General features: G+C 42.0%; 1 protein-coding gene across 5 annotated transcripts in view; it reads left to right on the top strand.

Moving 5' to 3' along the window:
• KCNH1 (potassium voltage-gated channel subfamily H member 1) overlaps window positions 1–26369 on the top strand; it is a 182787-nt gene that overhangs the window by 79627 nt on the left and 76791 nt on the right. For all 5 annotated transcript variants that reach the window (XR_010612771.1, XM_065679335.1, XM_065679334.1 and 2 more), the window contains 3 exons: window positions 9709–9908; window positions 13436–13688; window positions 26162–26358. Coding sequence is in view for 4 of the 5 variants with exons in the window: in XM_065679335.1 (XP_065535407.1) it covers window positions 9709–9908; window positions 13436–13688; window positions 26162–26358 (650 nt within the window). In the remaining variant the exon portion in view is untranslated. The remainder of the gene's footprint in view (window positions 1–9708; window positions 9909–13435; window positions 13689–26161; window positions 26359–26369) is intronic.

Raw genomic sequence — 26369 nt, 5'->3', positions numbered from 1 at the left:
TTTTTTTTCTGATAAGCCATATGTGTCTTCACTAACCTGTCATTTTACTTGTCAGTAAAGCAGGCCTCCTAGAGAAGCCACTGTGGATGAGCTTTTCCTGTGTCACATTCCTGCACATAGTATATGCACCTCTTGATTTTGGCCTGCAAGTGCATCTGTGATGAGTGTGTGGGAGGAGCATGACTCAGACCTAGTCATTCTGATGGCAATTATTCTTTAACCACCTCAAATTAGTCTTCAGCTGTGAATGCTGTCTTCATCTCAGATATAATTAAAAACATCATAACAGCATAATTTAAAAAGTATTCTCATTTGTGTTATAAACATCATTAAATATTTGTAGCTACTTAATGACACTGGAGAAGGGAAGCTTTTGGACCAGTTTGTCTTAAGGTTTGTTTGGGAAGTATTTGAAAACCATGCATGGAATATAGTCACATAACTTGTTTGTACTTGTTGCATGTGCAAGATGGGATTGGCAGGTCACTCAGTGTCAGCTGGAGAGCATCTTGCAGTCTTTCTGTGGTTATTGAAATCACAACACCGCAGGAGCCTGGCTTACCAAGGTGATTACATCAGAAGCTTCAGACTGAGCTGCAGAGAAGCAAAACAAGCAGGCGCAGCACAATCTAGTTACGGGCAATAGCTTTAGGGGCTTAATTTCACAGTAAAGTTGATCTGAACTGAGAAGTAATTGTTGTCCTTAACTCTGGTATCTATTCATCCTGTCAGGTGCAGCCATGCTCTTAACTCTAGTGGGTTGGCCTGTCAACTGAACAGGTTTGACAGCTCCTTGATGATTAACACAACCTCTGTGCAGTCAGTGGAGAACACTGGTTGTTGTGCAGTGTGACTGCTTGGAGCAAAGTCAGCTTGAAGGGTGCTAGTGAGTGGAAGCCAGGTAAGCTACAGAAGACTCAGGCTTCCTTCCAGTTACACTCTTTCTATTGTTTTAAGGGTTTAACTACTTTTTAGTTTGGGGACAGTGCAGTTAATCCAGAGAAGTTACTTTCCTCTGGAATCTGGGGGAAAAGGGATATGCAAGTTTTCATATCCACTGGCTGGGACCCTTCCACCCACTTCTGGTTCACTTCACAATGAAACCATGTACCTTCATCCCACTCTGCTTTTATATGGGTCTAATTTATAGGCACTGAAATTTTACCTTTTATTTTGTTCCCAGAGGAGACAAAGGCTAAAGAAGGACTGTGATGTACTTACTACATAGGCAGCAAAAGCTTTTGTAACTCAGCAGATGAAAGTCGGTGGTCGAAGAGAACTGTTTTGTCTCATTATTTCTCCTGTGTCCTTAATGTTAATCAGAGGCATGCATGCTCACACCTGTGGAGTAGTGTTTAAAGCCTATGTTTAAGTGCATAGCTGAGTTGAGGTTTTAAGCCTAATAAGAAGTGAGATCATTGCAGCCTCAGGGGAGGCCTTGGGCCTTTTCTCCTTGTAGTCTTACTGGTGGATTCAGATACGAATGTACTCAGCAAGAAATGCAGCCAGCTGCCAACTTCCCACTTTGGCACTCTGGTGGGAGTAGAGGGAATCTACCTGAATCCATTTATCATTGGGAACAAAAGATTACTCTAAATATCTCACTCAAATGTAAGATACCTTCATTAAATGAGGTCTGGAGCAATGACCAAAAGGAATCACAGTGATTCCTTTTGGTCACTGAGTGCTGCCCAAGAGAGTGATGCTTGGGCGGTTGTTAGCAAGTGACTTTAGGTATCACACTCTTGTGTTGTATCAATGATGAGGGGAAGTGCAGTGCAGAATTCAGTATATGTAAGTGCTGGATGGTGGCTTTGCTATGCGAAATTCAGATCCAGTTCTGAACTCTCAGAGGCCACAGGTAGGTTACTGCAAAATCAGGCTCCAACAGGAGTGGACCTAAGCCAGCATTGTAGGGAAGGGGCCAGAAAGTTTGGATGAAAGATGATCTCTTTGAGCCTCTCTAGATTTCCTTCCTGCAAGACTTTGTGGAAAACACCATAAGAATCACAGAGGAACTATGGTAAATAGAGAAACCAGAAGAGCTGTGTGTGTAAGCAGTTTCATGTGAAAAGACAGCAACTTTTCCTTTTTATTCACTCCTTTCTCTCATCTTTTCCTGACTGTTGTTTTTATGTGTAGATCTATTTCAGTAATAGATTTTAAAAACATGAGAGTTTGCTTCCAATTGGGAGTAACCATTTCAGGTAAGTTAAGGGGAGATAAAAACCACCTTTCAAAGCAAAAGCCTTCATATTGGTGTAAGTCAGTAAAAACCTAGAAGCAGTATCTGGAGATTTAATTTTAAGCAAGCACTTGAAAATGGCCATGCATTACCCTGTATAAACTGTAGAAGAAAAATGATATGCACTTAAATGGTTCCGTCGTCATTTAAATGGTGATCTGTTCATTAGTGCTGGGAAATGAAATGGAAATCCATTCCAATTTTCTAGACAATTTAAATTTTATTGTCCGTAAAATTCTCCAGTAAAATAGTGTCCTTTCTTGCAAATGCCAGCGGATTTAATCGGATTTTGCCATTTGAATAATTCCCACCCTGGTCAAATTGGCTAGTGAATACATTGAGCTGAAGTCAGCCCTTGTTGGTAGAAGTGTTCCCACTGGTGAGTCTGGCCTCGGATGTTTGGAATACAGATGGTTTTTGCAGCTGTAATCTGTTTGTACAGTTAGTTTCCTCTTGATAATCAAATTGGCTTAGTCTAAAGCAAGCCTTAGCGTTTGCCGAAGTACACGTGCTTAAAACAGAACATCAAGATCCTGCTCCACATTTAAAACCCCTTATGACCCTCCTGAAGATGTTCTGACAAATATCTTGTTCTTTGCAGGAATTGTAGTTATTTTAACTACTTGTGAAGATCAGTACATGGCCTGGCCATTCTGTCTTACCTCATCAGAGGGGAAACCCTTTTTGGTGTCAAGGGTTAAGGTCCTGATTTCAGTTCATTACTAGGCATTACTGTGCTTGCAGTTACTCGTGGCTATCTGGCAGTTTTAAGAATTTACGTATAAGTTGAGGCAGAGCAAACATCTTCATGTATGAAGAGGAGCATGGCCAGCAGGTCAAGGGAGGTGATTCTGCCCTTCTACTCTGCTCTGGAGTCCTCAGTACAAGAAGGACATGGACCTGTTAGAAAGGGTCCAGAGAAGGGCCACAAAAATGATCAGAGGGATGGAGCACCTCTCCTATAGGACAGGCTTAAACGGTTGGAGTTGTTCAGCCTGGAGAAGAGAAGACTCCAGGGAGACCTTATTGCAGCCTTTCAGTTCTTTAAAGAAGGGGCTATGAGAAAGATGTGGAGAGCCTTTTGAGCAGGGCCTGTTGTGACAGGACGAGGGGTGATGGGTTTAAACTAAAAGAGGGAGATTCAGGCTGGATGTGAGGAAAAAATCCTTTACACTGAGGGTGGTGAAACAGTGGCACAGGCTGCCCAGAGAGGTGCTGGATGCCCCATCCCTGGAGACATTGCAGGCCAGGCTGGATGTGGTTCTGGACAACCTGATCTAGGTAAAGATGTCCCTGCTCATTGCAGGGGGTTGGAGTAGAGGAGTTTTGAAGGTTCCTTCCAACCCGAACTGTTCTACAGTTCATATAGCTAGTTTATGATGCACCTTTGGTTGTAAATCATGTTAGCCCACTGGGATTAACCCAGCCAGTTGAAGTACAGGGCCTTGTAGAAATATTGATACCTTCAATAAGTTTAAATGAGTGGAGCCAGGTGAACTTGTTGGCCTGCAGGTGCTGTTTGTTTCTGGAGTAAGACCATGCAGCCCTGTTTTGCTGAAAGTGAGACAAACTTCTGGTTAGGGGTTTCAAAGTGTACCAGCTTAAAGTCTCTCCATATCCAGGATGCTCTTCTCTTTTATTCCTTTCAGTGTCATGCTTGTGGGCTTCCCTTTGCAGCACATATGGAATGTACAACCAGACTCTTATTCCTTAATTTTGCAACCAGGGACACATCCAAGTCCTCACAGGCCAGTTGTGACTTGTTGTACATCTGATTATTTTAGTAATCTGCTTTTCTACAAGCATGTTGGCTGCAATGGAGTCTGTGGCTATCATTAAGTCCCTTTCTAGATGACTGTTAATGCCTTTCCATGTAAATGTCATACTAAACTCTAGCTTTCAAAACGAATGATGAGTTTTGTGGCTCAAGATTCTTGCCATTTTACTTCTTTGGACACATCTTAATTTGCCAAAATCCATACTTTGCAGTATTCATTAGTGGGATTGTGTTAGTTTAGTCAGGTGCTGCTGTAGGGGCCTTGGCCCTGGAGGTAATAGCCACCCTTCCTGTGCACAGGTTGCCAGGGGGCCCTTCATGACTCTTTTCATAAGCAGGCTCTTGGATCCAAGCTGCAGCCTTTCAGAGAGTGCAGACTGGTGCTGGCTGTTCACTGTGAGTTTAGAGAGAGCTGTTTGTGTTGGGAGTTTGTTTTATTGGCTTTTATTCACTTTGGCTCCCATCACTCCTCTGATCAGTTTTGGTCTGTGTGTTTTCCCATGCTGTTTATCTCAGCCCAAACATGCTGAAGGCAAAAGCAAAACCTGTTAGAGATTTGTGCTGCCCACGATGCCCAGGTTTGTGAAATTCTTGTGAGCCCAAACACCTGCAATTGCTGCTACCAGCTGTGTCGGTGCTACCAGATGGAAGCAAAATAAAAACCCACCAGGTCTGAAACATCCCTGGGGATGCTGGAGGTCAGCATCTGTGGAAGGTTTGGTGTTTCACCAACGCGTACCTCTCTTCTTCCATGCTAAGCCTTAAACTGGCAAAATGTAAGTCGTTTGAAGTCCCTGAGATGACAGGAGGTTATTTGCCTGAGGGTCCGTGCTGCTGTAGTAGCAGTCTGCTTTTGTTTTGTGGAGTTAGGAAAGGGTGTGAGAGGAGAAGCAGTGGGAGCCAGTCTTAACTCTTCCCTTTCTGCCTTTGCACACTGCAGACAGCCTATTTTAAGGTGCGCAGATGTTTCTGCTACTCTAGTCCTTGGTAGTTGCTTAAGTGGCTTCTTAGAGCAGCTGTTCCCTTGTTTATGTCTCTGATTTCATTGCAGTTCTTGGCTTTTTTGGTGATGGGAAGAGGAAGAAAAAAAAAATCATTTCTCTGGTGTTCTGTTGCTTTGCCCGTATCAAATGTGTCCTTACTGGTGGCCTGTCCTTCTGCAGGGGAGACATTTCCATTGTACCTGGGGCCCCGTGTGGTCCTTCTGTGGCCCATCTGCTGTCAGAAGGGTGATTTCAGCAAATGTGATGAGAAGGGTGAGAACATTTGTAGTTTAAGAAAATTTGCCTGCAGTCTCTCATATTTCATTCTAGAAGTGGTTCTGCCACATGAGAGCTTGATGCTCACATTCTCGTGGTCTGTTTAGGCTTTCTGCTTTGCTCTTGGCCGTTGAGCTGATTTTCAAACTTGTTCAGTTGGTAGTAGCGTGCCAGTTCTTTGATCTTTGCCATTATCACTGCTTTGCTTTTGCTCGTGGGGTACCTAAGCTGAGGCGCAAATTACAAGCTGGTGGAGTGAAGGAGGAGGGAGTTGTAGCTGTGTATCAGTTCTGCCTGGGACAATAGAGCGCCTTAGGAAGAGCAGGATCAAACAGTTGCAGGAACAGCATGAGGGAGAGCTCTTCTGGGAATGTAGTTACATGTCGAAAGAAGTCTTTTTTTCCCCCAAATTGTGAAATTGAGGTATTGATGCACGTGCTAAGAACATAGTAACAATTCCAATTTGTTTTATAACCTGAAAATGTTATGTAAGCATACTGTGAGAATTCATAAAGTGCGTAATATTGGTTTACCTGTTGGATTACGGCTAAGCTGATTCCATTTGTTTTCTACTAGCTAAAAGAAATGATAGCTGTATATGTTGTATTAATAAGAGAAAATACTTCAAGGGAGCTACAAGGATGCTGGAGAGGGGCTCTTCATCAGGGACTGCAGCGACAGGACAAGGGGTGATGGGTTCAAGCTGAAAGAGGGCAAGTTCAGGTTAGATCTAAGGCAGAAGCTCTTCCCTGTGAGGGTGCGGAGGCGCTGGCACAGGGTGCCCTGAGAAGCTGTGGCTGCCCCATCCCTGGCAGTGTTCAAGGCCAGGTTTGACACGGGCTTGGAGCAGCCTGCTCTAGTGGAATGTGTCCCCCGTGCCCGGGGATTGGAACTGGATGATGTCAAGGTCCTTTCCAACCCAAACCATTCTGTGAAAAGTCAAATAAAACATTACAAGTAAGAAACATTGCAATATCCTAAGTTTCCTAGAGAAGTAGCAAATTAAGCAGCTCTGCGTCTCTCTCAGTGGAAAATGGGACAAGCTGTTTAAGTTCTCTACTGTTGTAGAACATTCCACAGATATCTGATAATTAAATCTTTCTTTAGATGCTTTGGTTTCAAGTTGCAAGACTACAAATAACAATTCTATCCGAAGCAGTGTTGTGAACAATCTGTTGAGAGATACCTGTTCAGTTTGGTGTTTTGCTTGCAGCCTGTAATGCACAGTTCAGGATTTAACTGCATCCTCTGTCCCCAGATGAGGCATAATTACCAGTATTTAAAACCCTTAATCTCAAGCAGTTAAAAGCTCTTACATTGTTCTAATTGCAGATTTAAAAATCACGTGCTTTTCTCATATATTATAATCCAGACAATTATTAATTTCTGCTTTGCTTTTTATCTGATCAGTGTTAATTTTGTATGACCTCACAACGTGTTACCTGAAAGGCGTGCAGTGTTTGTGCTTAATTTACCACCGTGTTTCCTGTGCAGTGAGATCCAGTGCAACAGGTTTGCAAGGCTGTTCTTTTCTCTCAGCCAGCTGTAATCGTTTGTTGTAAACTAGGAACTTGTTAGCAAAACAAAAAGGCAATTATACATTTAAATCATCTACTATTTGTAAATCCAGGTGCTTGCTCTTTGAATAGTATTTAAGTTAGCACAGGCTACTCCTTAAGTATGTAAGAGGTGTTTGTTTGGGGTTTTTAATTGGTAAGTGCACATTACCTGCAGACAGACTTTCTGGATCAGCTTTCCCAAAGCGAAAATGAAGGCAGTTCTCTTTTAGAAAGCACTACAAGTCTTGGGGACAAGATGTAAGAGGATGTGCACTAGTTGCTGTAGGTCTCACTTGTTGCTGTATTGTTCTTATGCACGCATTTTGTATGCAAGGGCTTTGGATGAGTGCATTTTGAACAAGTCATCATCAGTCTGATGATTCATCTCAGGAACTGCATGCAGCACTTACATCTGTAATTGGGGTAATTGCAAAACTCATTCTTACAGATAGAAATCCTTCCTCTTGTAATTCCAAAACCAGATCACAGCTCTTTTACTGTGCTAGCTGAGGCCTACACTGACTCTTATTTATTTCTCTGTTCTTATTTGTTGCATCATTCAAAGTAGCAGATGATTTGGTGACCTTTCCAACCTGTGTCTGACCTTCATGAGTCACTTGTGCGGGTGATTGGCTATTGAAACGACTCTGCTTTTATCTTTGCTGTTATTTAAACACTGCTTTAAATGGGGTGGCACAGACTGCATTGTAAATGCAGCCCCAACCTTGTTGGGGACAAGGCTGGCAGAAAAGAATATTAATGGCAGGGTGGGGTCTGTTCTGAGGGATCTTGACATTCATGGAGAGGAGGTATTGGAGATTTTGCTCTGTCCTAAGTTGCCCAACTTCTTTTCCCTGTGCGTCGCTAGAATCTGTGGGGCTGCAGTGGGTTCATTTCAGTGTTCCAAAAGAAGGAAAAGGCGCACAGCTAGCTATTTCAATGCAGAAGGGCTCAATGTTTAATATGCTAATGGATCTACCCAATATTAGGCTGCAAAACCTCTTGGCTTTAATGTGTCTTTAATAGTAATAACGTGGTGAACTAATGATAAATTAAGCTTTGCAATTTTGGGGATCTTTTTTCTCTTTTTTTAGTAAAAAAATGAATGTAGGCAAACCAGGACATAGGGAAAGGTAATGCTGTTCAAATACAAAATATGAATGGATTAAGGAGCATTTATAGTCAAAGTGGGTTTTTCTTAAAGCATTTCTTCATCATTCAGACTTCCCGGTATGGTTTAGCTCAGGCACAAGTTAGGGTTAAACAGAGAATTGATCTCCACATTTCTGTCACTGTATCCCTGTTCGTACTCTCCACTTCTTTTAAACTGAGTTCACACATTTCTCTATGTATTTTTATACCTCTCTCTGCAGAGGGTAGTTGGTAAAAGGGGGAGCTGGTCTTGACAGGTACTCCTGGAAAGAAGTCGGGCAGCAGCCGAAAGCAATACTGTAGAGAATCAGCAGTGTAAAGGCCTGGAGCAAGTCTGAGTTTACATTGCATCTCTCAATGATCAGGGGAAAGACAGTCCTGTCAGTTTAATTTGCACATTGATCATAAAGCCCTAAAGCATCTTGGTTGGCTTAAAGGTATCTGCTTATAACACTGACCTGAAGAAATAACTGCATTCTCAAAGGAATGAATGGGATGAAGGATTTTTTCTTCTTTCCTAAGAGGGGGTGAGGAAGCAAATAAACAGCAAAAAGGGGTATTTAGATAAGGGAAAATACCATTTTTTTTTATAAATATGATTCCTCAAGTATTTATTTTCATCTCAAGTGGAGGAGATAGGATGCTGCCTATTTGGTGCCTGTTTTGGGGTACAGGAAATGATAGAGAGGAGGAACTTCCCCAGCAAGCCCTAGCACTCGCTGGTGGTTACTGGTGCATCTGCACTCAGACTGTTACTCTACAGCCAGTCTTTCATATGTCACTGACCCAGTTCACAACAGAGGAAAGCTCCCCTGGAGGCTTCCTGTCCCTCCCTTTCATTTCAGGCTGGGTTGGCTGGAAGAGCCTAAGCCCCAGCTTCTGCAAGCCATTAAAACATGACCATTGAGGCTGCTGTTCTGTCCTGGGCTTCGGCAGGCGGATCTTCTCGAGTCCTGTTTGTCTCCATCTGCTTCTCTCCACACCTGGAATTACTGCCTTTTTTCCTTTCTCGTGTTTATAGTTAAACCCATCTTGATGAACCAGCTGGCTTCATGACTATGTGGAATGAAGTCAGAAGGGCTGTGCAGTGGGCTGCCTCTGAGGGCTCCAGCTCTTGCCTCAGGCCTTGCCTTTTTTCTGCCTGAAAAATAGAAAACATTATGTGAGTTTTTATGTATCGTTAAGCTTACATCTATAAATCACTGACCCGTGGTAGCTGTTTATTACATATTCCATCTTCTGCTTTGATGCATTGTTGTTGTCACACTGAGGTGGGTAATGATGACTCGGCTTACTACTGTGGTAATGCACTTAAAGCTTTGAAATCTGTCACTGATGGCATTTCAACACAGGTGCTATAAACCAGAGATGAAATTTTAAGGTATTTGCTGTCAAGCCATTTATCTTAAAATTCTTGTGTCACAATAGAAACTGTGGTTTCCTAAGGTTTTGGATACCACAGAGTTGTGTCATGGACAAAGGGTTGTGTTTCAGGAACTCTGTGTTGCAGGGCTTGTCATTGCAAAACTGGGTGGTTGGTCCTCAGGTTGTAGTGCTGCAGGTGACCTATATGAGCTTGTGCTCATCAGGCCTCCCTAACAAAGTACTGCTATGGCATGGGCCTGGCATTTCCAGTCTGAAAGCACAGTGGAACACAGACTGATCATCACAACTTACTATGTATTATATCCACTGTTTCTTTTTCTATTTTTACAGCCCTTCTGTATGCAACCATTTTTGGTAATGTGACAACCATATTTCAGCAAATGTATGCTAATACCAACAGATACCATGAAATGCTGAACAGCGTCCGGGACTTTCTAAAGCTCTACCAGGTCCCTAAAGGACTGAGTGAACGTGTGATGGATTACATCGTTTCCACCTGGTCTATGTCCAGAGGAATAGATACTGAAAAGGTAAGGAAAATAAACTGCAAGGAAAGAAGTCACATCCTGAAAGTATTTCATTAACATAAACAGGAGGTACTTTCTTAGGAAAGAAGACAAATATTCTTTAAATAGTTCCAAGTAGTAGCTTCCCTTCATTTTAAACTTTCAAATACAGTATTTCAAGTGTTCTGTCATACTGACATATGTTAGTGGTAGAAGTATCTATGTTTTTCTGGTGATGTGGTTGAAATAGTGTGAAAATGATGAAGCAAAGAGCTTGCTTTCCAGTAAACAAAGAAGGTTCCAAGTTCTAACACAACGTCAGAATTTCTTCAAATGAGATTTGTTAAAAATACTGTTTCTGTCGTGTGAAATTGTCTGCAGTTCTTTGGGCCGGAATGCAAAGTAAAATCTGTTTTGTCTTTGTAGAATGTGGTACTCTGTGCGCAGGTAGAGATAATGATGAAAGGTGGAAGTCATCACTGTCCCGATGTATTACATGAAATGTGCCTTATGTGAGGCAGATGTTATCATCCTAATTCATTGAATTTAGAAGTCAATTCCCACTGTGTCTTTTAAAATAACAAATGGCCCTTCACCACAACAAATGTACAAAAGCAGCTACTTGCTGCTTTCATATTATTTGCCAGCTTTTGTGGAGATAGATCCTGATTTTCTTACTGCTCCTAAAGAGATGTGATTTATGAGGTGCTTCATTCAGGAACCATACCAATGCTCTGGTCACCAGCCTTCTGGTAGAGGCTTCATTTAGTATTCTGTACTGTAGGTGATGCAGTTAAAGAGCAAACAGTTTCATTTCTGTCTAGTTTTAAAGCATCGTTACGGAAGAGTAGAACAGATGTGGCGTTGCACTTGGGCTCTCTGGAGACCAGTGGGTACACAGGATACTGTTTGCTTTCCTAAATGCCTTTTAGATTCTAGACCATAATCCTGGGAAGCAGTGTCTGCTATACCAGCTTTCAGAAAGAAGAAGTGTTTTAGTATTAGATAGTGCTGATTTGAAGCTTCTCTGCCTGTATTCTCACCAAATACCTGTGTCCAGCGCTATGGGTTTGAGGTAGGTGCATTTGGGGAAGGTGAAGAGGCAATATCTGAGGATAAATAGTGTAATGAATGCTTGTGCTTTCATTCATCCCCCAGTACAAGCTCCTCTCATCATTTTAACAAAGCAAAGAGAAAAAATTGCTATGTAAAACATGTTTGGTTGAGCTTATCTTCAAAGTTCATTCTCGACTTCTGATAAAGAGAAAAGTGCTTTACGAATGCCTTTGGAGACAGCAGGATAACCAAACCTAGCATAATTCACTATAGCCTTGAAGAGTTATCTTAATAAACAGGAAGAAAAGTCTCCAATTGTAAGGACATCAAAGCACTTAATATCATGTTGTTTTCAATAACCGGTGTGTTCAGAACTGAACTGCCAGGAGTGATGACTTGTAAACCCAAGAAATCAACTTTTATCTGCATACAAAAGCTAGTAGATGTAAAAGTGACTAATGGCTGTGCCAATCCAGAAACTCTCAGGTTTGAGCTCTCTTGGTTTGATGCCTCTGTATAACTTCTAGGTTGTCATGCAATGAATAAAACATGAATTGCTGCTGGGACAGAACAGTGGTAATTGTGCTGCTGTGTAATGCAGTGCAGCTTTCTACACACGAGGCAGATACTTAAAGGTGAACTTGGCACAGACTCAGTGCCTACACTGTTTTGTAGGCCACGTTATTTGTCAGTTCACTGTTAACTGCAGGCATGCCAAGGAGTGAATAATCAGCTAAAAGCAAAGCGTGTAAGTCTAGAAAATAGCAGTATAACGAAATTTAACCAAGAGCTGCTGAAAGATTCTAAAACAAATCCATGAAGATGTTTCCTTACCTCTCATAAAAATGATTTTCTACCATTTGTAATTCTCAAATGTCTCTAATCCATTTAATTTTTAAGTCCAGAGACAACGTCTTTAAATAGAGAATGGAAAATGAGTTAATTTTGCCTTAGAGTGGGAAACTAAGGGGGTTTTGTGTAAATATTCTCTTGAATATTCAGATTTTCATACTACTATTTCTATTACAACAACCCTTTTTGTGCATGGTATTCAAGGAACTGTGAAGTGTGTGTGTGTCATTCCATTAGCACTGTTTGGCAGGTGTCAATGGTTTTTTGCCAGAGTAAATGAGGTAATTGCAAAGACAGTTATGGCCACTGCCCCTGTTCCATGTTAAATGCTGCTCTTCTTGCCTCAACCCATTGCTGTGAGCCTGGAAAACTGAGAACTGGCAGGTTTGACTGCTGTTCCCAGTGGGGCAGCCGAGAGGGATCATCCATGAGTGCCCTACACTTAAGTGCTGTAGAAATGTATCTCAGCAGTAATATCTGTAATAGCGGGTCTGCTTGGAGGTGGGCCAAAGGTGATGATATTGGTGGTAGAGTCATTTGCCTTTGGAGCAGCAAGTGTAATATCTGGAACCAGTGCCATGCACAGAGTTATGAGGTTGGTTCTCTGGGCAGATCTTGCACAGACCCCCACTGCAAGGTGTAAGCGTAGCCTAATGCTTTCTGGGAGTGTTTGCATTGAAGCAGCCATCACTTTCCATCCAGGAAAACGTGTGGGAGTAACTCTGAAGCTCGCCCAGAGTCCTCCTTAATTGAATGGAATAGTTATTACTGAGGAAAAGAAATAATGAGGCAGACTTGTACCACTCAGTGTTTTTCTCAAATAATACGTCCTGAGATGTACTTCATCACAGACTGTCCTCCAAGGGTTTTGTCATCCCCAAATCCTGTTCATGTTAATGTGTTTCCAGTGGTTTTGCCAGGAACTTTAAATCTGTACCTGCAGTAGTAATTCTGTATTCTCTGCACTCATCTGTCTGGATTATATTGAAAACCCTCAGAAATGGCCCTGACTGGTACCCGCTGTGCTAAGCATCAGTTTGTGTACCTTTAGGAGCACATGTCAGGAATTGCCCTGAGGAACACTGCATTCAGAAGATCAGAAGTTGCCCAACATACCTTAAAGTCCCTTTCTTGTGTGAGCAAAGATACTGCCACTGAGGGGTGAATTTGAATGCCTGCGAATCTCAGTGTTAGGAGTTAATGAAATTTTTAATAACTTTTTTTTTGTGGAAGAAATATGAGATTACAGTTCTCTATACAATATTCTCTCACTTGGAGTATGTAATTTGTGCAGGCTTTCTATGGTATCTATTAAGAGTGACCTACCCTCTAGAAACAATCCTTCAGGAAGCTTTTCTCCCCCACTTTCTGTACTGCTGTGCAATGTTTTATTGTCTTAAAAACCTGAGGCCTTCTCCTAGTAATTCAATATCCAGCAGAGCATATTGCTGAGATGAAGACATTGTTTTCCCTTCAGGTATGGAAAGCAGAGCATGTATTGGGGCTTATCTGTATAAATAATATAAAAATAAATGGACAGATTGAGATCGGATATTTTATAAGAAGGAGGAAAGTAGTTCTTAAACCCTGTGTAGTAAAATATAAGCCATGCACAGGAAATAATGACCTAATTTCCTTCTCAGGTGTTGCAGATATGCCCTAAGGACATGAGAGCAGATATCTGCGTGCATCTGAACCGCAAAGTGTTCAAGGAGCACCCAGCCTTCAGGCTGGCAAGTGATGGGTGCCTTCGGGCTCTTGCCATGGAATTCCAGACAGTGCACTGTGCCCCAGGAGACCTGATCTACCACGCGGGCGAGAGCGTCGACAGCCTTTGCTTTGTGGTCTCGGGGTCTTTGGAAGTAATCCAGGATGATGAAGTCGTGGCTATATTGGGTAAGTTTCACAGCTGATTATATGCACTGTGCACAAATACAGATGCGTAGAGCATTTTTATAGCCTTTTCTACTCAAGCACCTAACTCATTCTTTAAAAAGCTTCAGTCAAATTAGCGTTACCACAGCCTGGTGAGGAATATTTTATTGTCCTTCCTGTTCCACATAGGTAAATGCAAAGGGCATTCATCTCATTTCCGGATTACTTCAAGCCTATTTCTCCTGGTCAGTGGAAACTGTACTTGAGCATTGGAATCCTGGTCATTCTTGGGGTTCTGCCTGTGTCACCACATCTCTTTGCATGAGAAATTCCGTTGAGAACTTCAGAAAACTGGGTTGTTTTTTTCCAAGTGCCTGGCTTCCCTGTGTCCCTCCCAGTGATAATCCAATTTGCTGAAGATTTTCCAGTCAGATTTATTTAATATCTTGTGCTGAAATAATAGCTCTTTTAAAGTTGAAGTAATATAATAATTTAGAGTTGATTTTTCTTAACTAGGAATGACAATTTCAGGGTGGAGGCATTCAGAAGAAGCTGGTAGTGGTGTGACCAACATTCTGAGGGAAAGCTAGGAGAAAAGAGTGTGATAATGCAATAGGTGTAGATGAATCATGGGGCTGGAGCATTTGGGAGGTGTTACTTATCATTCGATTCTGTCAGACCCTTTTGTGATGAAGTAAATTGTCACACTGGCTTAATCTGGTACCTGTCACTCAAAGCAGCCTGGAAAAAGGGAACAAAACAGCTTGGTAATCTTCCTTTTTCTGAACATGTACAGGTAACTCTCCTAGGAGAAATGTCTGCTGGAAAATGAGTTCAATTTTTTTGCTTCTTGTGTACAGGATTGAATATGTAGTGTAGGGTAAATTTATTGTCCTGGGGAATCAAGTTCATAGTATTTTGTGCCACACAAGAAACCGAAAAGGTGAAAAGGAGATAACTGATTCTCTTCTGTTCCGAAATCACCTGTGCTGTTCAGTGCTATAAGATAAAGTTTCTCAGTTTGTGTCACCTTTTATGCCATAATACCTCCTTCTGTAGCCATCACAAGAAGAAAACCTTAAAACATCTTGCTGCTCTTTTTAATCAGTACAGGTAAAAAGCACCAAAATAGATTTTTTCAAAATGTCCTTTAAAGATCCTAATTTTCTCTCCATCTTTAGCAGTAACTTCTGTGTTTTATCATAATCCTCACTTTAGATAAACACTTGGCCCACATTTCTTGAGAAATCAGTGTTAAGGAAACTTAAATCCCTAATCTCTGCGGCTGCAGAGTGATAGGTGTAGAGAGCTAAGTTCACCCATTGGTATCTGAATGAATAGAAATAGTTTTTGTTGTTCTTCTCGGACAGTAACTATTGATCTTCTTCCCTCCACACCTTTAGTTTTTTGGAATTTGGAGTCATTTCTCTGGCTTTGTGACTACTGTAATCAGAGAGGAAAGTCAAATGAAATGGGATCTGTTTGTGATTCCCCAAGATGGAACAGAAAATCCTTCTCTGAGAGATCTGAAGGGGGCAAGAGGTTCTTGGAGCCAGGTTGGTTCCAAGCCTTTCTGCTTGAAATTGGGGTAGTCTTTGGAATTTAGAAGAACACTCCAGTAAAAAGCTGGAGAGAGGAAGGAGAAGACCCTTTGGAATCAGGGTGAGAGGCTGCTGTTCTAGGTAGCAGTGGGGAAAGCAGTGTCTTGTCCTTAAATTTTCACACTGCTGCAAGATTGGCAGTTAATGACTCCTAGAGGGCCTGACTGAGCAGCAGAGCTTTACTTCTGTGAGTTGTTCAGAGCTGCTGAAGTGGTCTTCCTGGTCTCTGCAAGGGGCCCGGTCTGTATGGACTGGAAGGCTGGAGGGTAGGCTTGCAGATTTGCTTAGAAACTGGGAGCTCTTAAGTATTTAGCGGTGTTCAAGGCCAGGTTGGATGAAGCCTTGTGTGGGATGGTTTAGTGTGAGGTGTCCCTGTCCGTGGCAGGGGGGTTGGAACTGGATGATCTTGAGGTCCTTTCCAACCCTAACTATTCTATGATTCTATGATTCTAATTAAAACACCAAAGCTTGAGAGCCACTGTGATATTCAAAGCTGAGCCATGGATGAGACAGGATAACATTTACCATTAGGTTTAGTTGCAAAGAAAATACAGCCCCCCAGAAAAACTAGTTTATCTCAAGAGTAACATAGTTTATCCCAAGTGTTCCATCCCAGCTGTTCTGCACTTACTATGTTCTTGCTATCCTTATTTGAGCTAAAAACTTTCAAAAGAAGAAACTGTTGGTTTAGCAAAGAGAATGCATCATAATTTCCTGGGTTTGGAAGGGACCTGTGAGTCCAACTCCTACAGTGAATGTGAATGAGATGGGAAGGGAAATCGAGGCAGTAATTTACTGTGAGGAAGGAATATCATTGGCCTCCACAAAGACAGTTTGCTGTTGCTATTCCTTCTGCTTCTATCAAAGCTGGAGGGAAATAACAGAATGTAGGTATAAGTATGAAAGTAAAGTATGCAGTGACAGAATGTCAAGAGCAGGAATTTATAGCCTAAGCCTGGCTGCTGCCTTCCCCATCAGGGGGAAAGTGGAATATATCACTTTGGGGGGGACGTTGGTGGTGGGAATTGTGCAAAGGGTACACATAGATTTAAGATCACATGTGAGCTAAGGAAGTGAGCATTGGATGTGCCTGACATACAGATCATTTATTCTTATTGGAGACTGTGGTTTTAACATGATACTGTAGGAGAGCTTGGTGTGCCGTGTTTTGTTTCAGCAGGATATTAAATGCTCCATTTGCTTTGTGTGGAGAAATTCCTGCTGATTTAATTTGATCTAATTGCAATCTTAAAGGAACATTAGAAGAATAATTGTTTGTTTTCTTTACAATTGCTTTAGCATTTAGCCATGAGCATTTCATTCAGATGCAGACACAAGAGGTTTGATTTGGCTTTTCGTGGGACAGATTTGCATCCAGATAGGACAGTGCAAACTGAAGGGCATTTGCACCACAGGGATGGTTTATTTTGAAGGAGGGAAAACAGCAGTGCAGAAGTGTTGTCTGTTATAGATGTTCCCAGTGGAAAAGCATTGTATCTTCGACACAGTTGTGTGCGAAGATTTCTTCTCAGCAGACTTGAAGATGTTGGGTTAACTTAGAGCCTAGGCTGCTATCTTTAGACTGTCCCTCATATCTGAGCTAGCTCAGGTTTCCCTAAACTAAACTGCTTTGTGTACAACCCCATTTTCAGAACTTAATTGTGTGGTTTGGGGCCTTTTATTATTTAATCATAGAATCTGTGACTGGTTTGGGTTGGAAGGGACCTTAAAGCTCACCCAGTTCCAACCCCCTGGCATGGGCAGGGACACCTTCTGCAAGAGCAGCTTGCTCCAAGCCCCTGTGTCCAACCTGGCCTTGAGCACTGCCAGGGATGGGGCAGCCACAGCTTCTCTGGGCACCCTGTGCCAGCGCCTCAGCACCCTCACAGGGAAGAGCTTCTGCCTAAGAGCTCATCTCAGCCTCCCCTCTGGCAGGTTAAAGCCATTCCCCTTGTCCTGTCCCTACAGGCCCTTGTAAGGAGTCCCTCTCCAACTTTCTTCTGGGCTCCCTTTAGGTACTGGAAGCTGCTGTAAGGTCTCCCTGGAGGCTGCTGTAAGGTCTCCCCAGAATGCCAAGTCTTTGAAAAGCTTAAACTATGACACTTATTTACCTTTGTGCCTTCATTTTTCACCTGAGTTTGAAATGTAGGTCCTACTCTGTTCAAAGTGCAAAGCTGCTGTGTTCTCAGGCTTAAGAAATGGTGGCAGGATTATGGATGGCATTAGAGTTTTCTTATTATTTTCAAAGACAGTATTAACGTCACAGCATTGTTTGTGCTATTGAATAAGACTAATGTGACCAGCAGTGCTTTGCAAAAGGAATGATTGAGATTAAAATCCAGCTTTATCTTCAGTAGTTCTATTGTGCTTTTTCTATTTATAGTTTAAAGCTTTTGTTGCTTCAGGTCAGCACATGCAGGCAGGTCGGACAAGTTGCTTATTTCCGTGATTTAGTGTTCATCAACTAAAGAAACAGTTCTAAAAGTCTGATTTCCTCAGTGTGTGTCCGAAGTATTAGAACTGGAGATCCAGCTAAACTTTTTAAAAGACAGTGGCATGAAGAGGTCTACTTTAATGCCAGGTTTTCATTTCATGGTGGATATAGGAACAGCGTTAAAACTTGAGAAACACAGGTTTCTTTCGTGAGAAATACAGGTTTGGTGCAAGTGATATTGTTGGGCAAAGACCACTCCTTGTTCTTGTGCTCCAGGCATCTAGAAAATGTAATGTGGGTTGGCCTCAGGAGTTGCCTATTTTGAGACTTCAGCCAGACATGCCTTTTTTTACATCTAACTTCTGGTAGACCATTAAAAGCAGGAATCGCCAAAGCTCCTGCTTGCTGCTGTGTATAGATGGTCTAAGACTGTGCAGGGGATTGGAGAAGGAGATTTTTAAACCACTTGATTAATGACTGCTGAAAGAACTGGGGAAGGGGGGTATTCCCTGTGAAAAGAGGCCTCAGCAGTGAGCTTCTTGGCACTTCAAATTATTTGGAGTTTTTTCCCCTATGGTTTAATGTTTTATTGTTGTGCATTTCTGCAACTTTGCATGATGTCATTTAGGATGAATTCCTTCCCCTTGGGACCAGCAACCAAGCTCTTAATACCCATGTACTGAGTTAAGGTGAAACAACACCAATCAATCAGTTTTATGATTTATTAATACAAAACACAAGGCATGTGGTTAGATATAATAAACTCAACATTGATTACCTTAACTGGATGAGCAAGTCCTGTGCCATGTGTTTTTACTTAGGTTTAGTCAGTATTCAATGAAAAACAGGAGGAGAGAGAGAGAAAGGGGGAGAAAGAGAGAGCAAAGTATCACTACCCATGTATCCAGTTGGTCCTCTTCACCCAGAGTATTTGTGGTGGTGGAAGCTCCCCATCTGACCTGAGCCCCGCACTCTTATGTTCATGTTCTTTGGGGTGTTATCCATAATCTGCATGTGAAGTGTAGAGAGGCATTACTGTGATAATGATGGGTGTAGTTCAGTGATCACCTGCACAGTTCCAAAGCTGAGGTTCTCCAAGGGTCCTCTGGGTGGTTGTTGTCCCTTATATCCTGATGTCTGCTGTTTGACTCCATCTTTTAAGTCGGTTTGTGTTAAGCATTCAGCTTTGAACAAAGGGGTCAGAACAATCCCTATCTATGCAGTATCGAGAGCCAACATCCTTATTTGCTTCATTTACACTCAAGGCCTCTCATGATCAGATGGTGCCTGAGACAAGCTCAGTTTCCCATCTCTCATGATGCAGTGTAAGTGGTGTTTGAGACAAGCTCAATGTCCAGACTCTTACAGTGCTTTTAAGTAGTCTGACAACACCACATGTGGAAGAAGTCCCCTTTGAAAGATCATAGAATCACAGGATGTTTGGAAAGGAGCTTAAGCTCATCCAGTTCCGACTCCATTGCCATGGGCAGGGACACCTCACACTAGCCCATGTCTCCCAAGTCTGGCAGGTTACTGGCAGCAGTGATCCATGCCACACTGGCAGCTGAAGTTAGGATGTGGTGATGAGGAGCTCTCTTCCAGTATGTTCTTTATGCCTCAGGCTGTATTAGGAAGGCTTGCCATTATGTTGGGAGTGCATATTCCAAACAGAGGTATGAAGAAGCAGAAATGATAATTTAAGAAGGAAGTTGAACAGAGTTAATTTTCATTTGTGTTTTGGGCAGGGTTTGTTTTCTGTCTCAGAAGTTTGGAGGAAGAAAACTAATTTTCTTCACTGAAAAAACAGGTTAAAAAAATAATCAAAGAGATAAATCTTCACATAACACTTTTTTCCTTTGTTTTCTCCAAGTTTCTGAACCATTGTTAAATTCATCCTCAAGGAGTTGCTAGAAATATTAAATCAAATGTAATATGCTATGGCTATGAACGTTACGAGGTTTTCACATTATTTACTTTCTGTATTTCAGAAGGTGAAATCCACTGTTTTAAACTCTTGTGAATCCTTTTGTCTGAAGTAAAAGAAAATCAAATAGTGAGACTTTAATGTGAGCTTCAAGCAGTAGCTATAACATAAAGCCTGCTTCTAAGTCAGTGGGGAAATAACTCTGAGGGTATTGCAGTTGGAGCCTCTCATAGAAGTTTTTGGTCAGTGAGCAAGCACTGCCCATGAAATGACAGCACAGATTGAGCTGCGAGTTCCCTATTACTTAAGCAATGCAAATAAATTCACATACCGTTGTGACTAGTTGTTTGAGCTGGAAACTTCCATGTACTCTGAGTTCGTACGGTCTGACCACATATTTATAGTGTTTTTTTACAGTAACCATTAAAAAAGCAAATAGGGACAGATGATTGGGATGCTGGGAAGCCTCCCAGCTTTTTCTGAATAAGCCTGCTAGGGCCCAGTTGACATTCTAAAACTACTCATCACAGTAAGTCAAGTAGTGAAATATAATCCACGCCTTATTCAGAGAGGCAAATAAATTAGAATAAAAATAGAAATCTTAGCTGTAACTAATTCATGTTGGTACTCATCCCTGCTCTGAAATAGATGTTTTTATCTGTACAGTAATGTGCTTCAACAGAGAACATGGATGCAGCTGTATACTAAACTCTCTGTGAAATGTTGCCGAGCTATAGTTTAAGCCATGAACAGTTAAGACTGTGTTTCTGCTTGTGCACCAGGCTCATCACTGAAAGTTCAACTGCAGTTTATTATCAGTATTAATGCTTCTTTTGGTTTCTGCCTGGCACTGATACTCTGGGTTTCTTTCCCTTAAGGTCTTAATAGAGGATGAGAGTGATTAAAACCTCAGGTTAATGAACAATAGGATATTCTCTGCAGTGCAGTTGGTCATTCCGGTCTCATTATGTGTCTCAGTTTGCACTTGAGAGATCTTAAAATCTAGAGCAGCAAATCCCTTCCATGCATCCTGTCCTTCCAGCTGTACTGCGGTGGAGGACCAAAAGGACCAAGCTCCAGCTATCCAGTGGCTATTAAGATGTGCACTTTATCTGTGGGATGGACACTGAAAACTTTACCTTGATGCCAAATGGTAGTTCTCCTTTTTCTGGCTGGCAGGTAGTTGTTGCCTTAAAACAGTGCACCAAGGGGAAACAATGGTTTTGCTCTGGTGCCTCTACTTGAATCTTCCTTCTCTCTGTAAAATGGGAAAGTTTGAATTGCATACCTTGGGTAAGGAGGAGATGAGGGAAGGGAGGATAGGGAAAGGTTTTCAGTTGAAGCCAAATAGATGTGTGGTGATCACGGAGTTTGACCTGAGTCTCACATCACTGACTTTGAACATGAGGGGTAAATACACTGTGCTTAGTGGAGTTACACTTGAATGCAATTGGCAGGACCCTATGACATGGAATAACTTCAGATCTTCATGTTCTTTTCAAATGTGTTGTGGAGGAAAATAAGTAAATCAATAAAAGAAAGGGGAAAAATCAGGCCAAGTTGTTTGGGTTTTTTTCAGCAGCCTTTTAACTGAGCAGTCACTAGTCACGCATAGAGAATCTGTGCTTGCCTTTACAGCAGTTGGTGTCTCCCACTGCTGAGAACATTGGGGCTGTTCAGCCTGGAGAAGAGAAGCTGCGTGGAGACCTCAGAGCAGCTTCCAGTGTCTGAAGGGGGCTACAAGGACGCTAGAGAGGGACTCTTCATCAGGGACTGCAGCGATAGGACAAGGGGTGATGGGCTCCAACTGAAAGAGGGCAAGTTCAGGTTAGATCTAAGGCAGAAGTTCTTCCCCTGTGTGGGTGCTGTGGTGCTGGCGCAGGGTACCCAGAGAAGTGGTAAATGCTCTATCCCTGGCAGTGTTCAAGGCCGGGTTGGACAGAGCCTCGGATGACATTGTCTAGTGTGAAGTATCCCTTCCTAATGTCAGGGGGTTGAAACTAGATGATCTTGAGGTCCTTTCCAGCCCAAAGCATTCTACGATTCCATGCTGATGAAGGCAGATCTAGAAGGAACCTGAGCTAGATTCTGGTGTTAGCTGCTGTAACAGTTCTTACTGTTGATTTGAGAATGACTAAAACATGAATATTTTGTCTGATGTACTGAAAATCCATCACTGCGTTCATGTGAATCCCACCAAAGTCCATACTGACTTGGAAGAGCTACAGCACGTGAATCCATAGCCTCATCTTCTCAGCCAGCTGATACCACACCAAAACTGCCCATCACTCCCAGACATCCAGAATGAAAAACTGAACTAAGTAGGTTATCAGCCAAATATTCCACAGTGTTTGAGCATAGGGAGGAATATCTTTTGTCTGAAAGCTCTTCAATGGTTCCTGTTTGTGCGGGTGAAACAGCTAGGGGTTGTTCTGGTAGAGGCACATCAAGGCAATGTGTGAGCATGGTTCTCTCTCAAAGAGAGTCAGCAAAGCACTTGGCTAAGTTGAAATCATCAGATCTTTATTACTGGTGCTGTTCTCAGGACACAGTGGATGTGGCTTCACCTTCTGTCTGATTTAGGTTGAATTTGCAGTGGGAACAGAGGAATCCTCTTCACTCATAAGATGAATAGCAAATGTAATATGGAGAAGAAAATCGGGAAAGAATAAATATGGCAGTAGGTGGTGCTGGGTTTATGAACTAATTCTTCAGTTTTTAAATATGTCAGGGTTTGGGGACTTGTTATAATTAAAGCAAACAAGCAAACATGAAAGGCAGAAAACCATTTGGTTTTCTAGAGCCTACTGAGCTGATGGTGGAAAAGGTCCTCAGCCCACAAATCCAGCAGGGAATATAAATGATTGATGGTAAAAGCTTAGATCATCCACTTGGAAGTGTGATTGACAGAGAGTGTTCCTGGCAAATGTTTGGAATTCAGCAAGCTGGGAATGAAACTGCAAAGTACTGACAACCAACTAGCCATCTGCATTTCCCTAGCTTCTTGAGCTGTCTTCAGAGGTAAGGTGAAATGTAGAAAGCCTGGAGTTAAATGTGAAGAGAGGCTTTTGCCTCAGGTTCCCTAATGCTGCTGTTATTCTTTGCCAACCACCTTCTGGCACACTTAGAAGTCTCCCTTTGCTCTTCTTGCCTTCCAATTGCATATGCTTCTGATAAAACACCCACTCAATCTGCCCTCTTTTTTTCTCCTTTTCCTTCTTTTTTCCTGAGTGATTGAACTCACTTTATGGAGAACATATAAACAAAGTGAGATGGACTGAAGTTCCTTCTTATGTACGAGAGGGCAATTGTTCTAATCCAGTACAGATACTCCTGAGTGGAATTGTAATTCCTGCTTGCTATGAAGACTTCTACTGCTCCTTCCTCTATCCCCATTTTTTCTGTGAATGTCAAACACAATTTTATTTCAGAATCTGACAACTGAGATTGCTATTTTGGTATGTATCATTTAGAAAATGCACCTGACAAACAAAGCAGTGTGGTGCTTGGCCACGTGCCTTGCTTTGCAAACCAAACTGGAACGCAGGATTGATTTTTGCCTAGATCACTGGCTCTTAACCCCATTGACTTGAAGCAAGTTGTTGATGATGGAAAACAGCACAACTTCTTGGTTTAGATTTATTTCTTTGTTAAAAATTGAGGCTTATAGAAGCCTCTGACTTGGACTTTGGTTCATGTGTTGCTTTTCTCAGCTTGGTTTGGCTCCATGTAACTCCTTCATGTGCTGCCCTTGCCACTAGTGGGAAGCAGTTCCCTGGGGTAGCAGGAAACTGCAGGGGTGGGGGGAGGTTTTGGGGTGTTACAAATAGCAAGGGGAAAGTGGGGGTGGTGTCACAGGTGAAGGACACTTGAGTTGTGTCTTTCTGTCTTATGTGAAAAGCAGAATTACATTTTAGAAAGAGGAAGACGCAGCTAATTCCTGCTGTAGGTTGTTCTCCAGTGTAGGCAAAGCAGCTCCATGTGGTTTGTACTTGCATTGTACTAATTATTATTCATGTTACTGCGGGGCAGTAAAATAATTATTGTCATTTTAAGGTAGAGAAACTTGTCTGGAGACGTTAGAAATCTGTTTAGAAACAAGCTAGGCTTCCTGTGCCTTGTGCTTGGACTACAGGCTCTAACTGTTGCTCATCAGTGAGGGCACATTTGGATGCTTGCTGGATTGCAGAGCAGTAATTAAAAGAGTTGTTTAGCTAATTGCCTGGAAGATTGTGAGTAAAAGCATGTTTGTTCCAAAGGCAAACAATCCATTTTTACCCAGTGAAGCATATCAGTTTTTATGGTGCATAAAAATTGTTTCATTTCAATTTTGAATATATTGTGTGTTTGTTTATCTAAAAGCCTTGTAGATGATGATCTATTTTAAGTGCATTAAAGTTTTTTCTTAGGCCATTTTTAATGTATCTACTGAGAAAGCTTATGTTTAAATGGTTGCAAATGTGAAAAGTCCTTGCCTTTAAAATGATAAGTTGCTTACTGCACCAGGCTATTGAACTACCACTGTGCTTAGTGATACACAGCCTTCAGAGTATTGCTGTGTGTTGGCACTATGTAAAGACACTAGTGATGGAAGAAAGGGTATTATTACGGTCCTTTTGCCTAGCTTTGTGGAGAAAAAATATGCTAATGGATCAGGTTATTCCCATATACATATGCATTTAAAATGGAGATAGAGTCTGTGTTCCTTCAAAGTGTTCAGAACTAAACTGATCATGATAGTTCTTTACACGTTTACTCAAGATAGTTGTCTTGACTTTCACACATGACTATTTATTTAGGGAGTGAAACCTAAAAGGGCCCAGGCGAAGTCGATAAACTAATATGTATTCTGATGCTTTGGCTTTGAGAATCACTATGGGCTAAGTATTGCTTAGAAGACAAGAGATCATCTCGTCTGTCCCTACCACAACTTGGTAGACATTGTGAATGTATTTCTTTGTTCTTAAAAGTGATGTGCAATGGTGATATAACACAGCAGAGGTTTAAGAGGAATATACCATTCAAAACAGAACAGTGTACTTTTGTCATTATCAAGATAACAACTGAGTATTCTTATCTTGCTAGCATTGTTGGAATGTTAACATGTTGGAAAACAAACAAACAAGACCATTGCTCTATAAAGGAGCACCTTTCTCCTAAACACTCCCTGTTGTGCCCAGCCTGAGCTGGGGTATAACTGGTGAAATCCTGACAGGGGACTGCTCCTCAGGCAGCTTTGGACACTTTTCCCTGTGTTGTAGTGTCCAGACTGATGCAAATGACCTCATTGTAGTATTCCTCAGAAGGGATTTCACTGGCTGCCCCAAGCTCATAGAGTAGACACATGGGAAGGTGGCAAGGAAATGGCTGTGTTTTCGTAATTCCACTGTGCAACAGATAAATATTCTTGCCTTGTCAGTGTTATCTTGGTGATAGAATCTGAGACTGGCTTGGGTTGGAAAGGACCTTAAAGCTCATCCAGTTCCAACCCCCTGCCATGGGCAGGGACACCTTCCACTAGACCAGGTTGCTCCAAACCCTGTCCAACCTGGCCTTGACCACTGCCAGGGATGGGGTATAGCTAGGTCCTCTTGAGTGACGTGGTTTAGTTGGGTGACATGGTTTAGTGGGAGGTGTCCCTGCCCATGACAGGGGGGTTGGAACTGGATGATCTTAAGGTCCTTTCCAACCCTAACTATTCTATGATTCTTAGTTTGGACTTTGTTGTTACCTTGAGCCTCTGCTGCATTGTACAGGAACACACATGCACAACTCATGAAAGACTTTGTTGAGTCTCTTGCCACATGAAGAGCATTAAAGCTACCAGAGTGAGGCCTACTCTTCTGTACTGTTATCAAGACAGATTTTCCTGGCACTGAGCTAGCGAATTAGGGCAAACTTCCTTTCATACTGATGCATTCTGGTGTTTCTGTATAGCCTGGACCTGCACTGATGTATTAGACAGGATGGTTTTATTGGCACAATAGCGAGTAATTGTTGGTCACATTAAGAAAACAACAGAGATGTAGGAAACAAATCCTTTGCATGCCAGTTAAAAGAAGAAAGGGGAAAAGCATTTCCTCTTAATCTCTTTGAAAGGGGTCAGAAGGGAACATGAACCAAGAATGAACTGCTTTTCTCAAGTTAGAAAGGAAGACCTTTACTGATATTTAAAGGGGTCTTATCACATGAAACACTTTTTGATTGTAGTTTATTCTTACAGAATTTTGTGGGGCTGTTGTAATTAATGAGTGGAAAAGGTTAGCAGTGCAGCCTTGGGTGACGTGTAGTAGTGTGAGGTGTCCCTGCCCATGGCAGGGGGTTGGAACAGGATGAGTTTAAGGTCCCTTCCAACCCAAACCAGTCTTGGGATTATATGATTCTATGGAATATTTCAAAGACTTTTCTGTTTTCCAGACAGAATTTTCCAACCACATGAAGTAGAACCTTTACTGCATAAATGAGATGTGTGTTCTTTTATATTCTTGGTGGAAATTGCACTGTTGTTGAAAGCAATACTGCTGCTTTTTTGTAGGCAAAGGAGATGTTTTTGGGGATGTGTTCTGGAAGGAGTCTACCCTCGCCCAGTCCTGTGCCAATGTAAGGGCTTTGACTTATTGTGATCTTCATGTGATTAAGAGAGATGCCTTGCAGAAGGTGCTGGAGTTCTATACAGCCTTTTCACACTCCTTCTCCAGAAATCTCATCTTGACCTACAACTTGAGAAAAAGGGTAAGTAGCTT

Source organism: Lathamus discolor, chromosome 5 (assembly GCF_037157495.1).
Source record: "Lathamus discolor isolate bLatDis1 chromosome 5, bLatDis1.hap1, whole genome shotgun sequence".
Classification (NCBI taxonomy): Eukaryota; Metazoa; Chordata; class Aves; order Psittaciformes; family Psittacidae; genus Lathamus; species Lathamus discolor.
The sequence above is the reverse complement of the archived record's forward strand: the minus strand, read 5'-3'. Positions and strand labels throughout refer to the sequence as shown.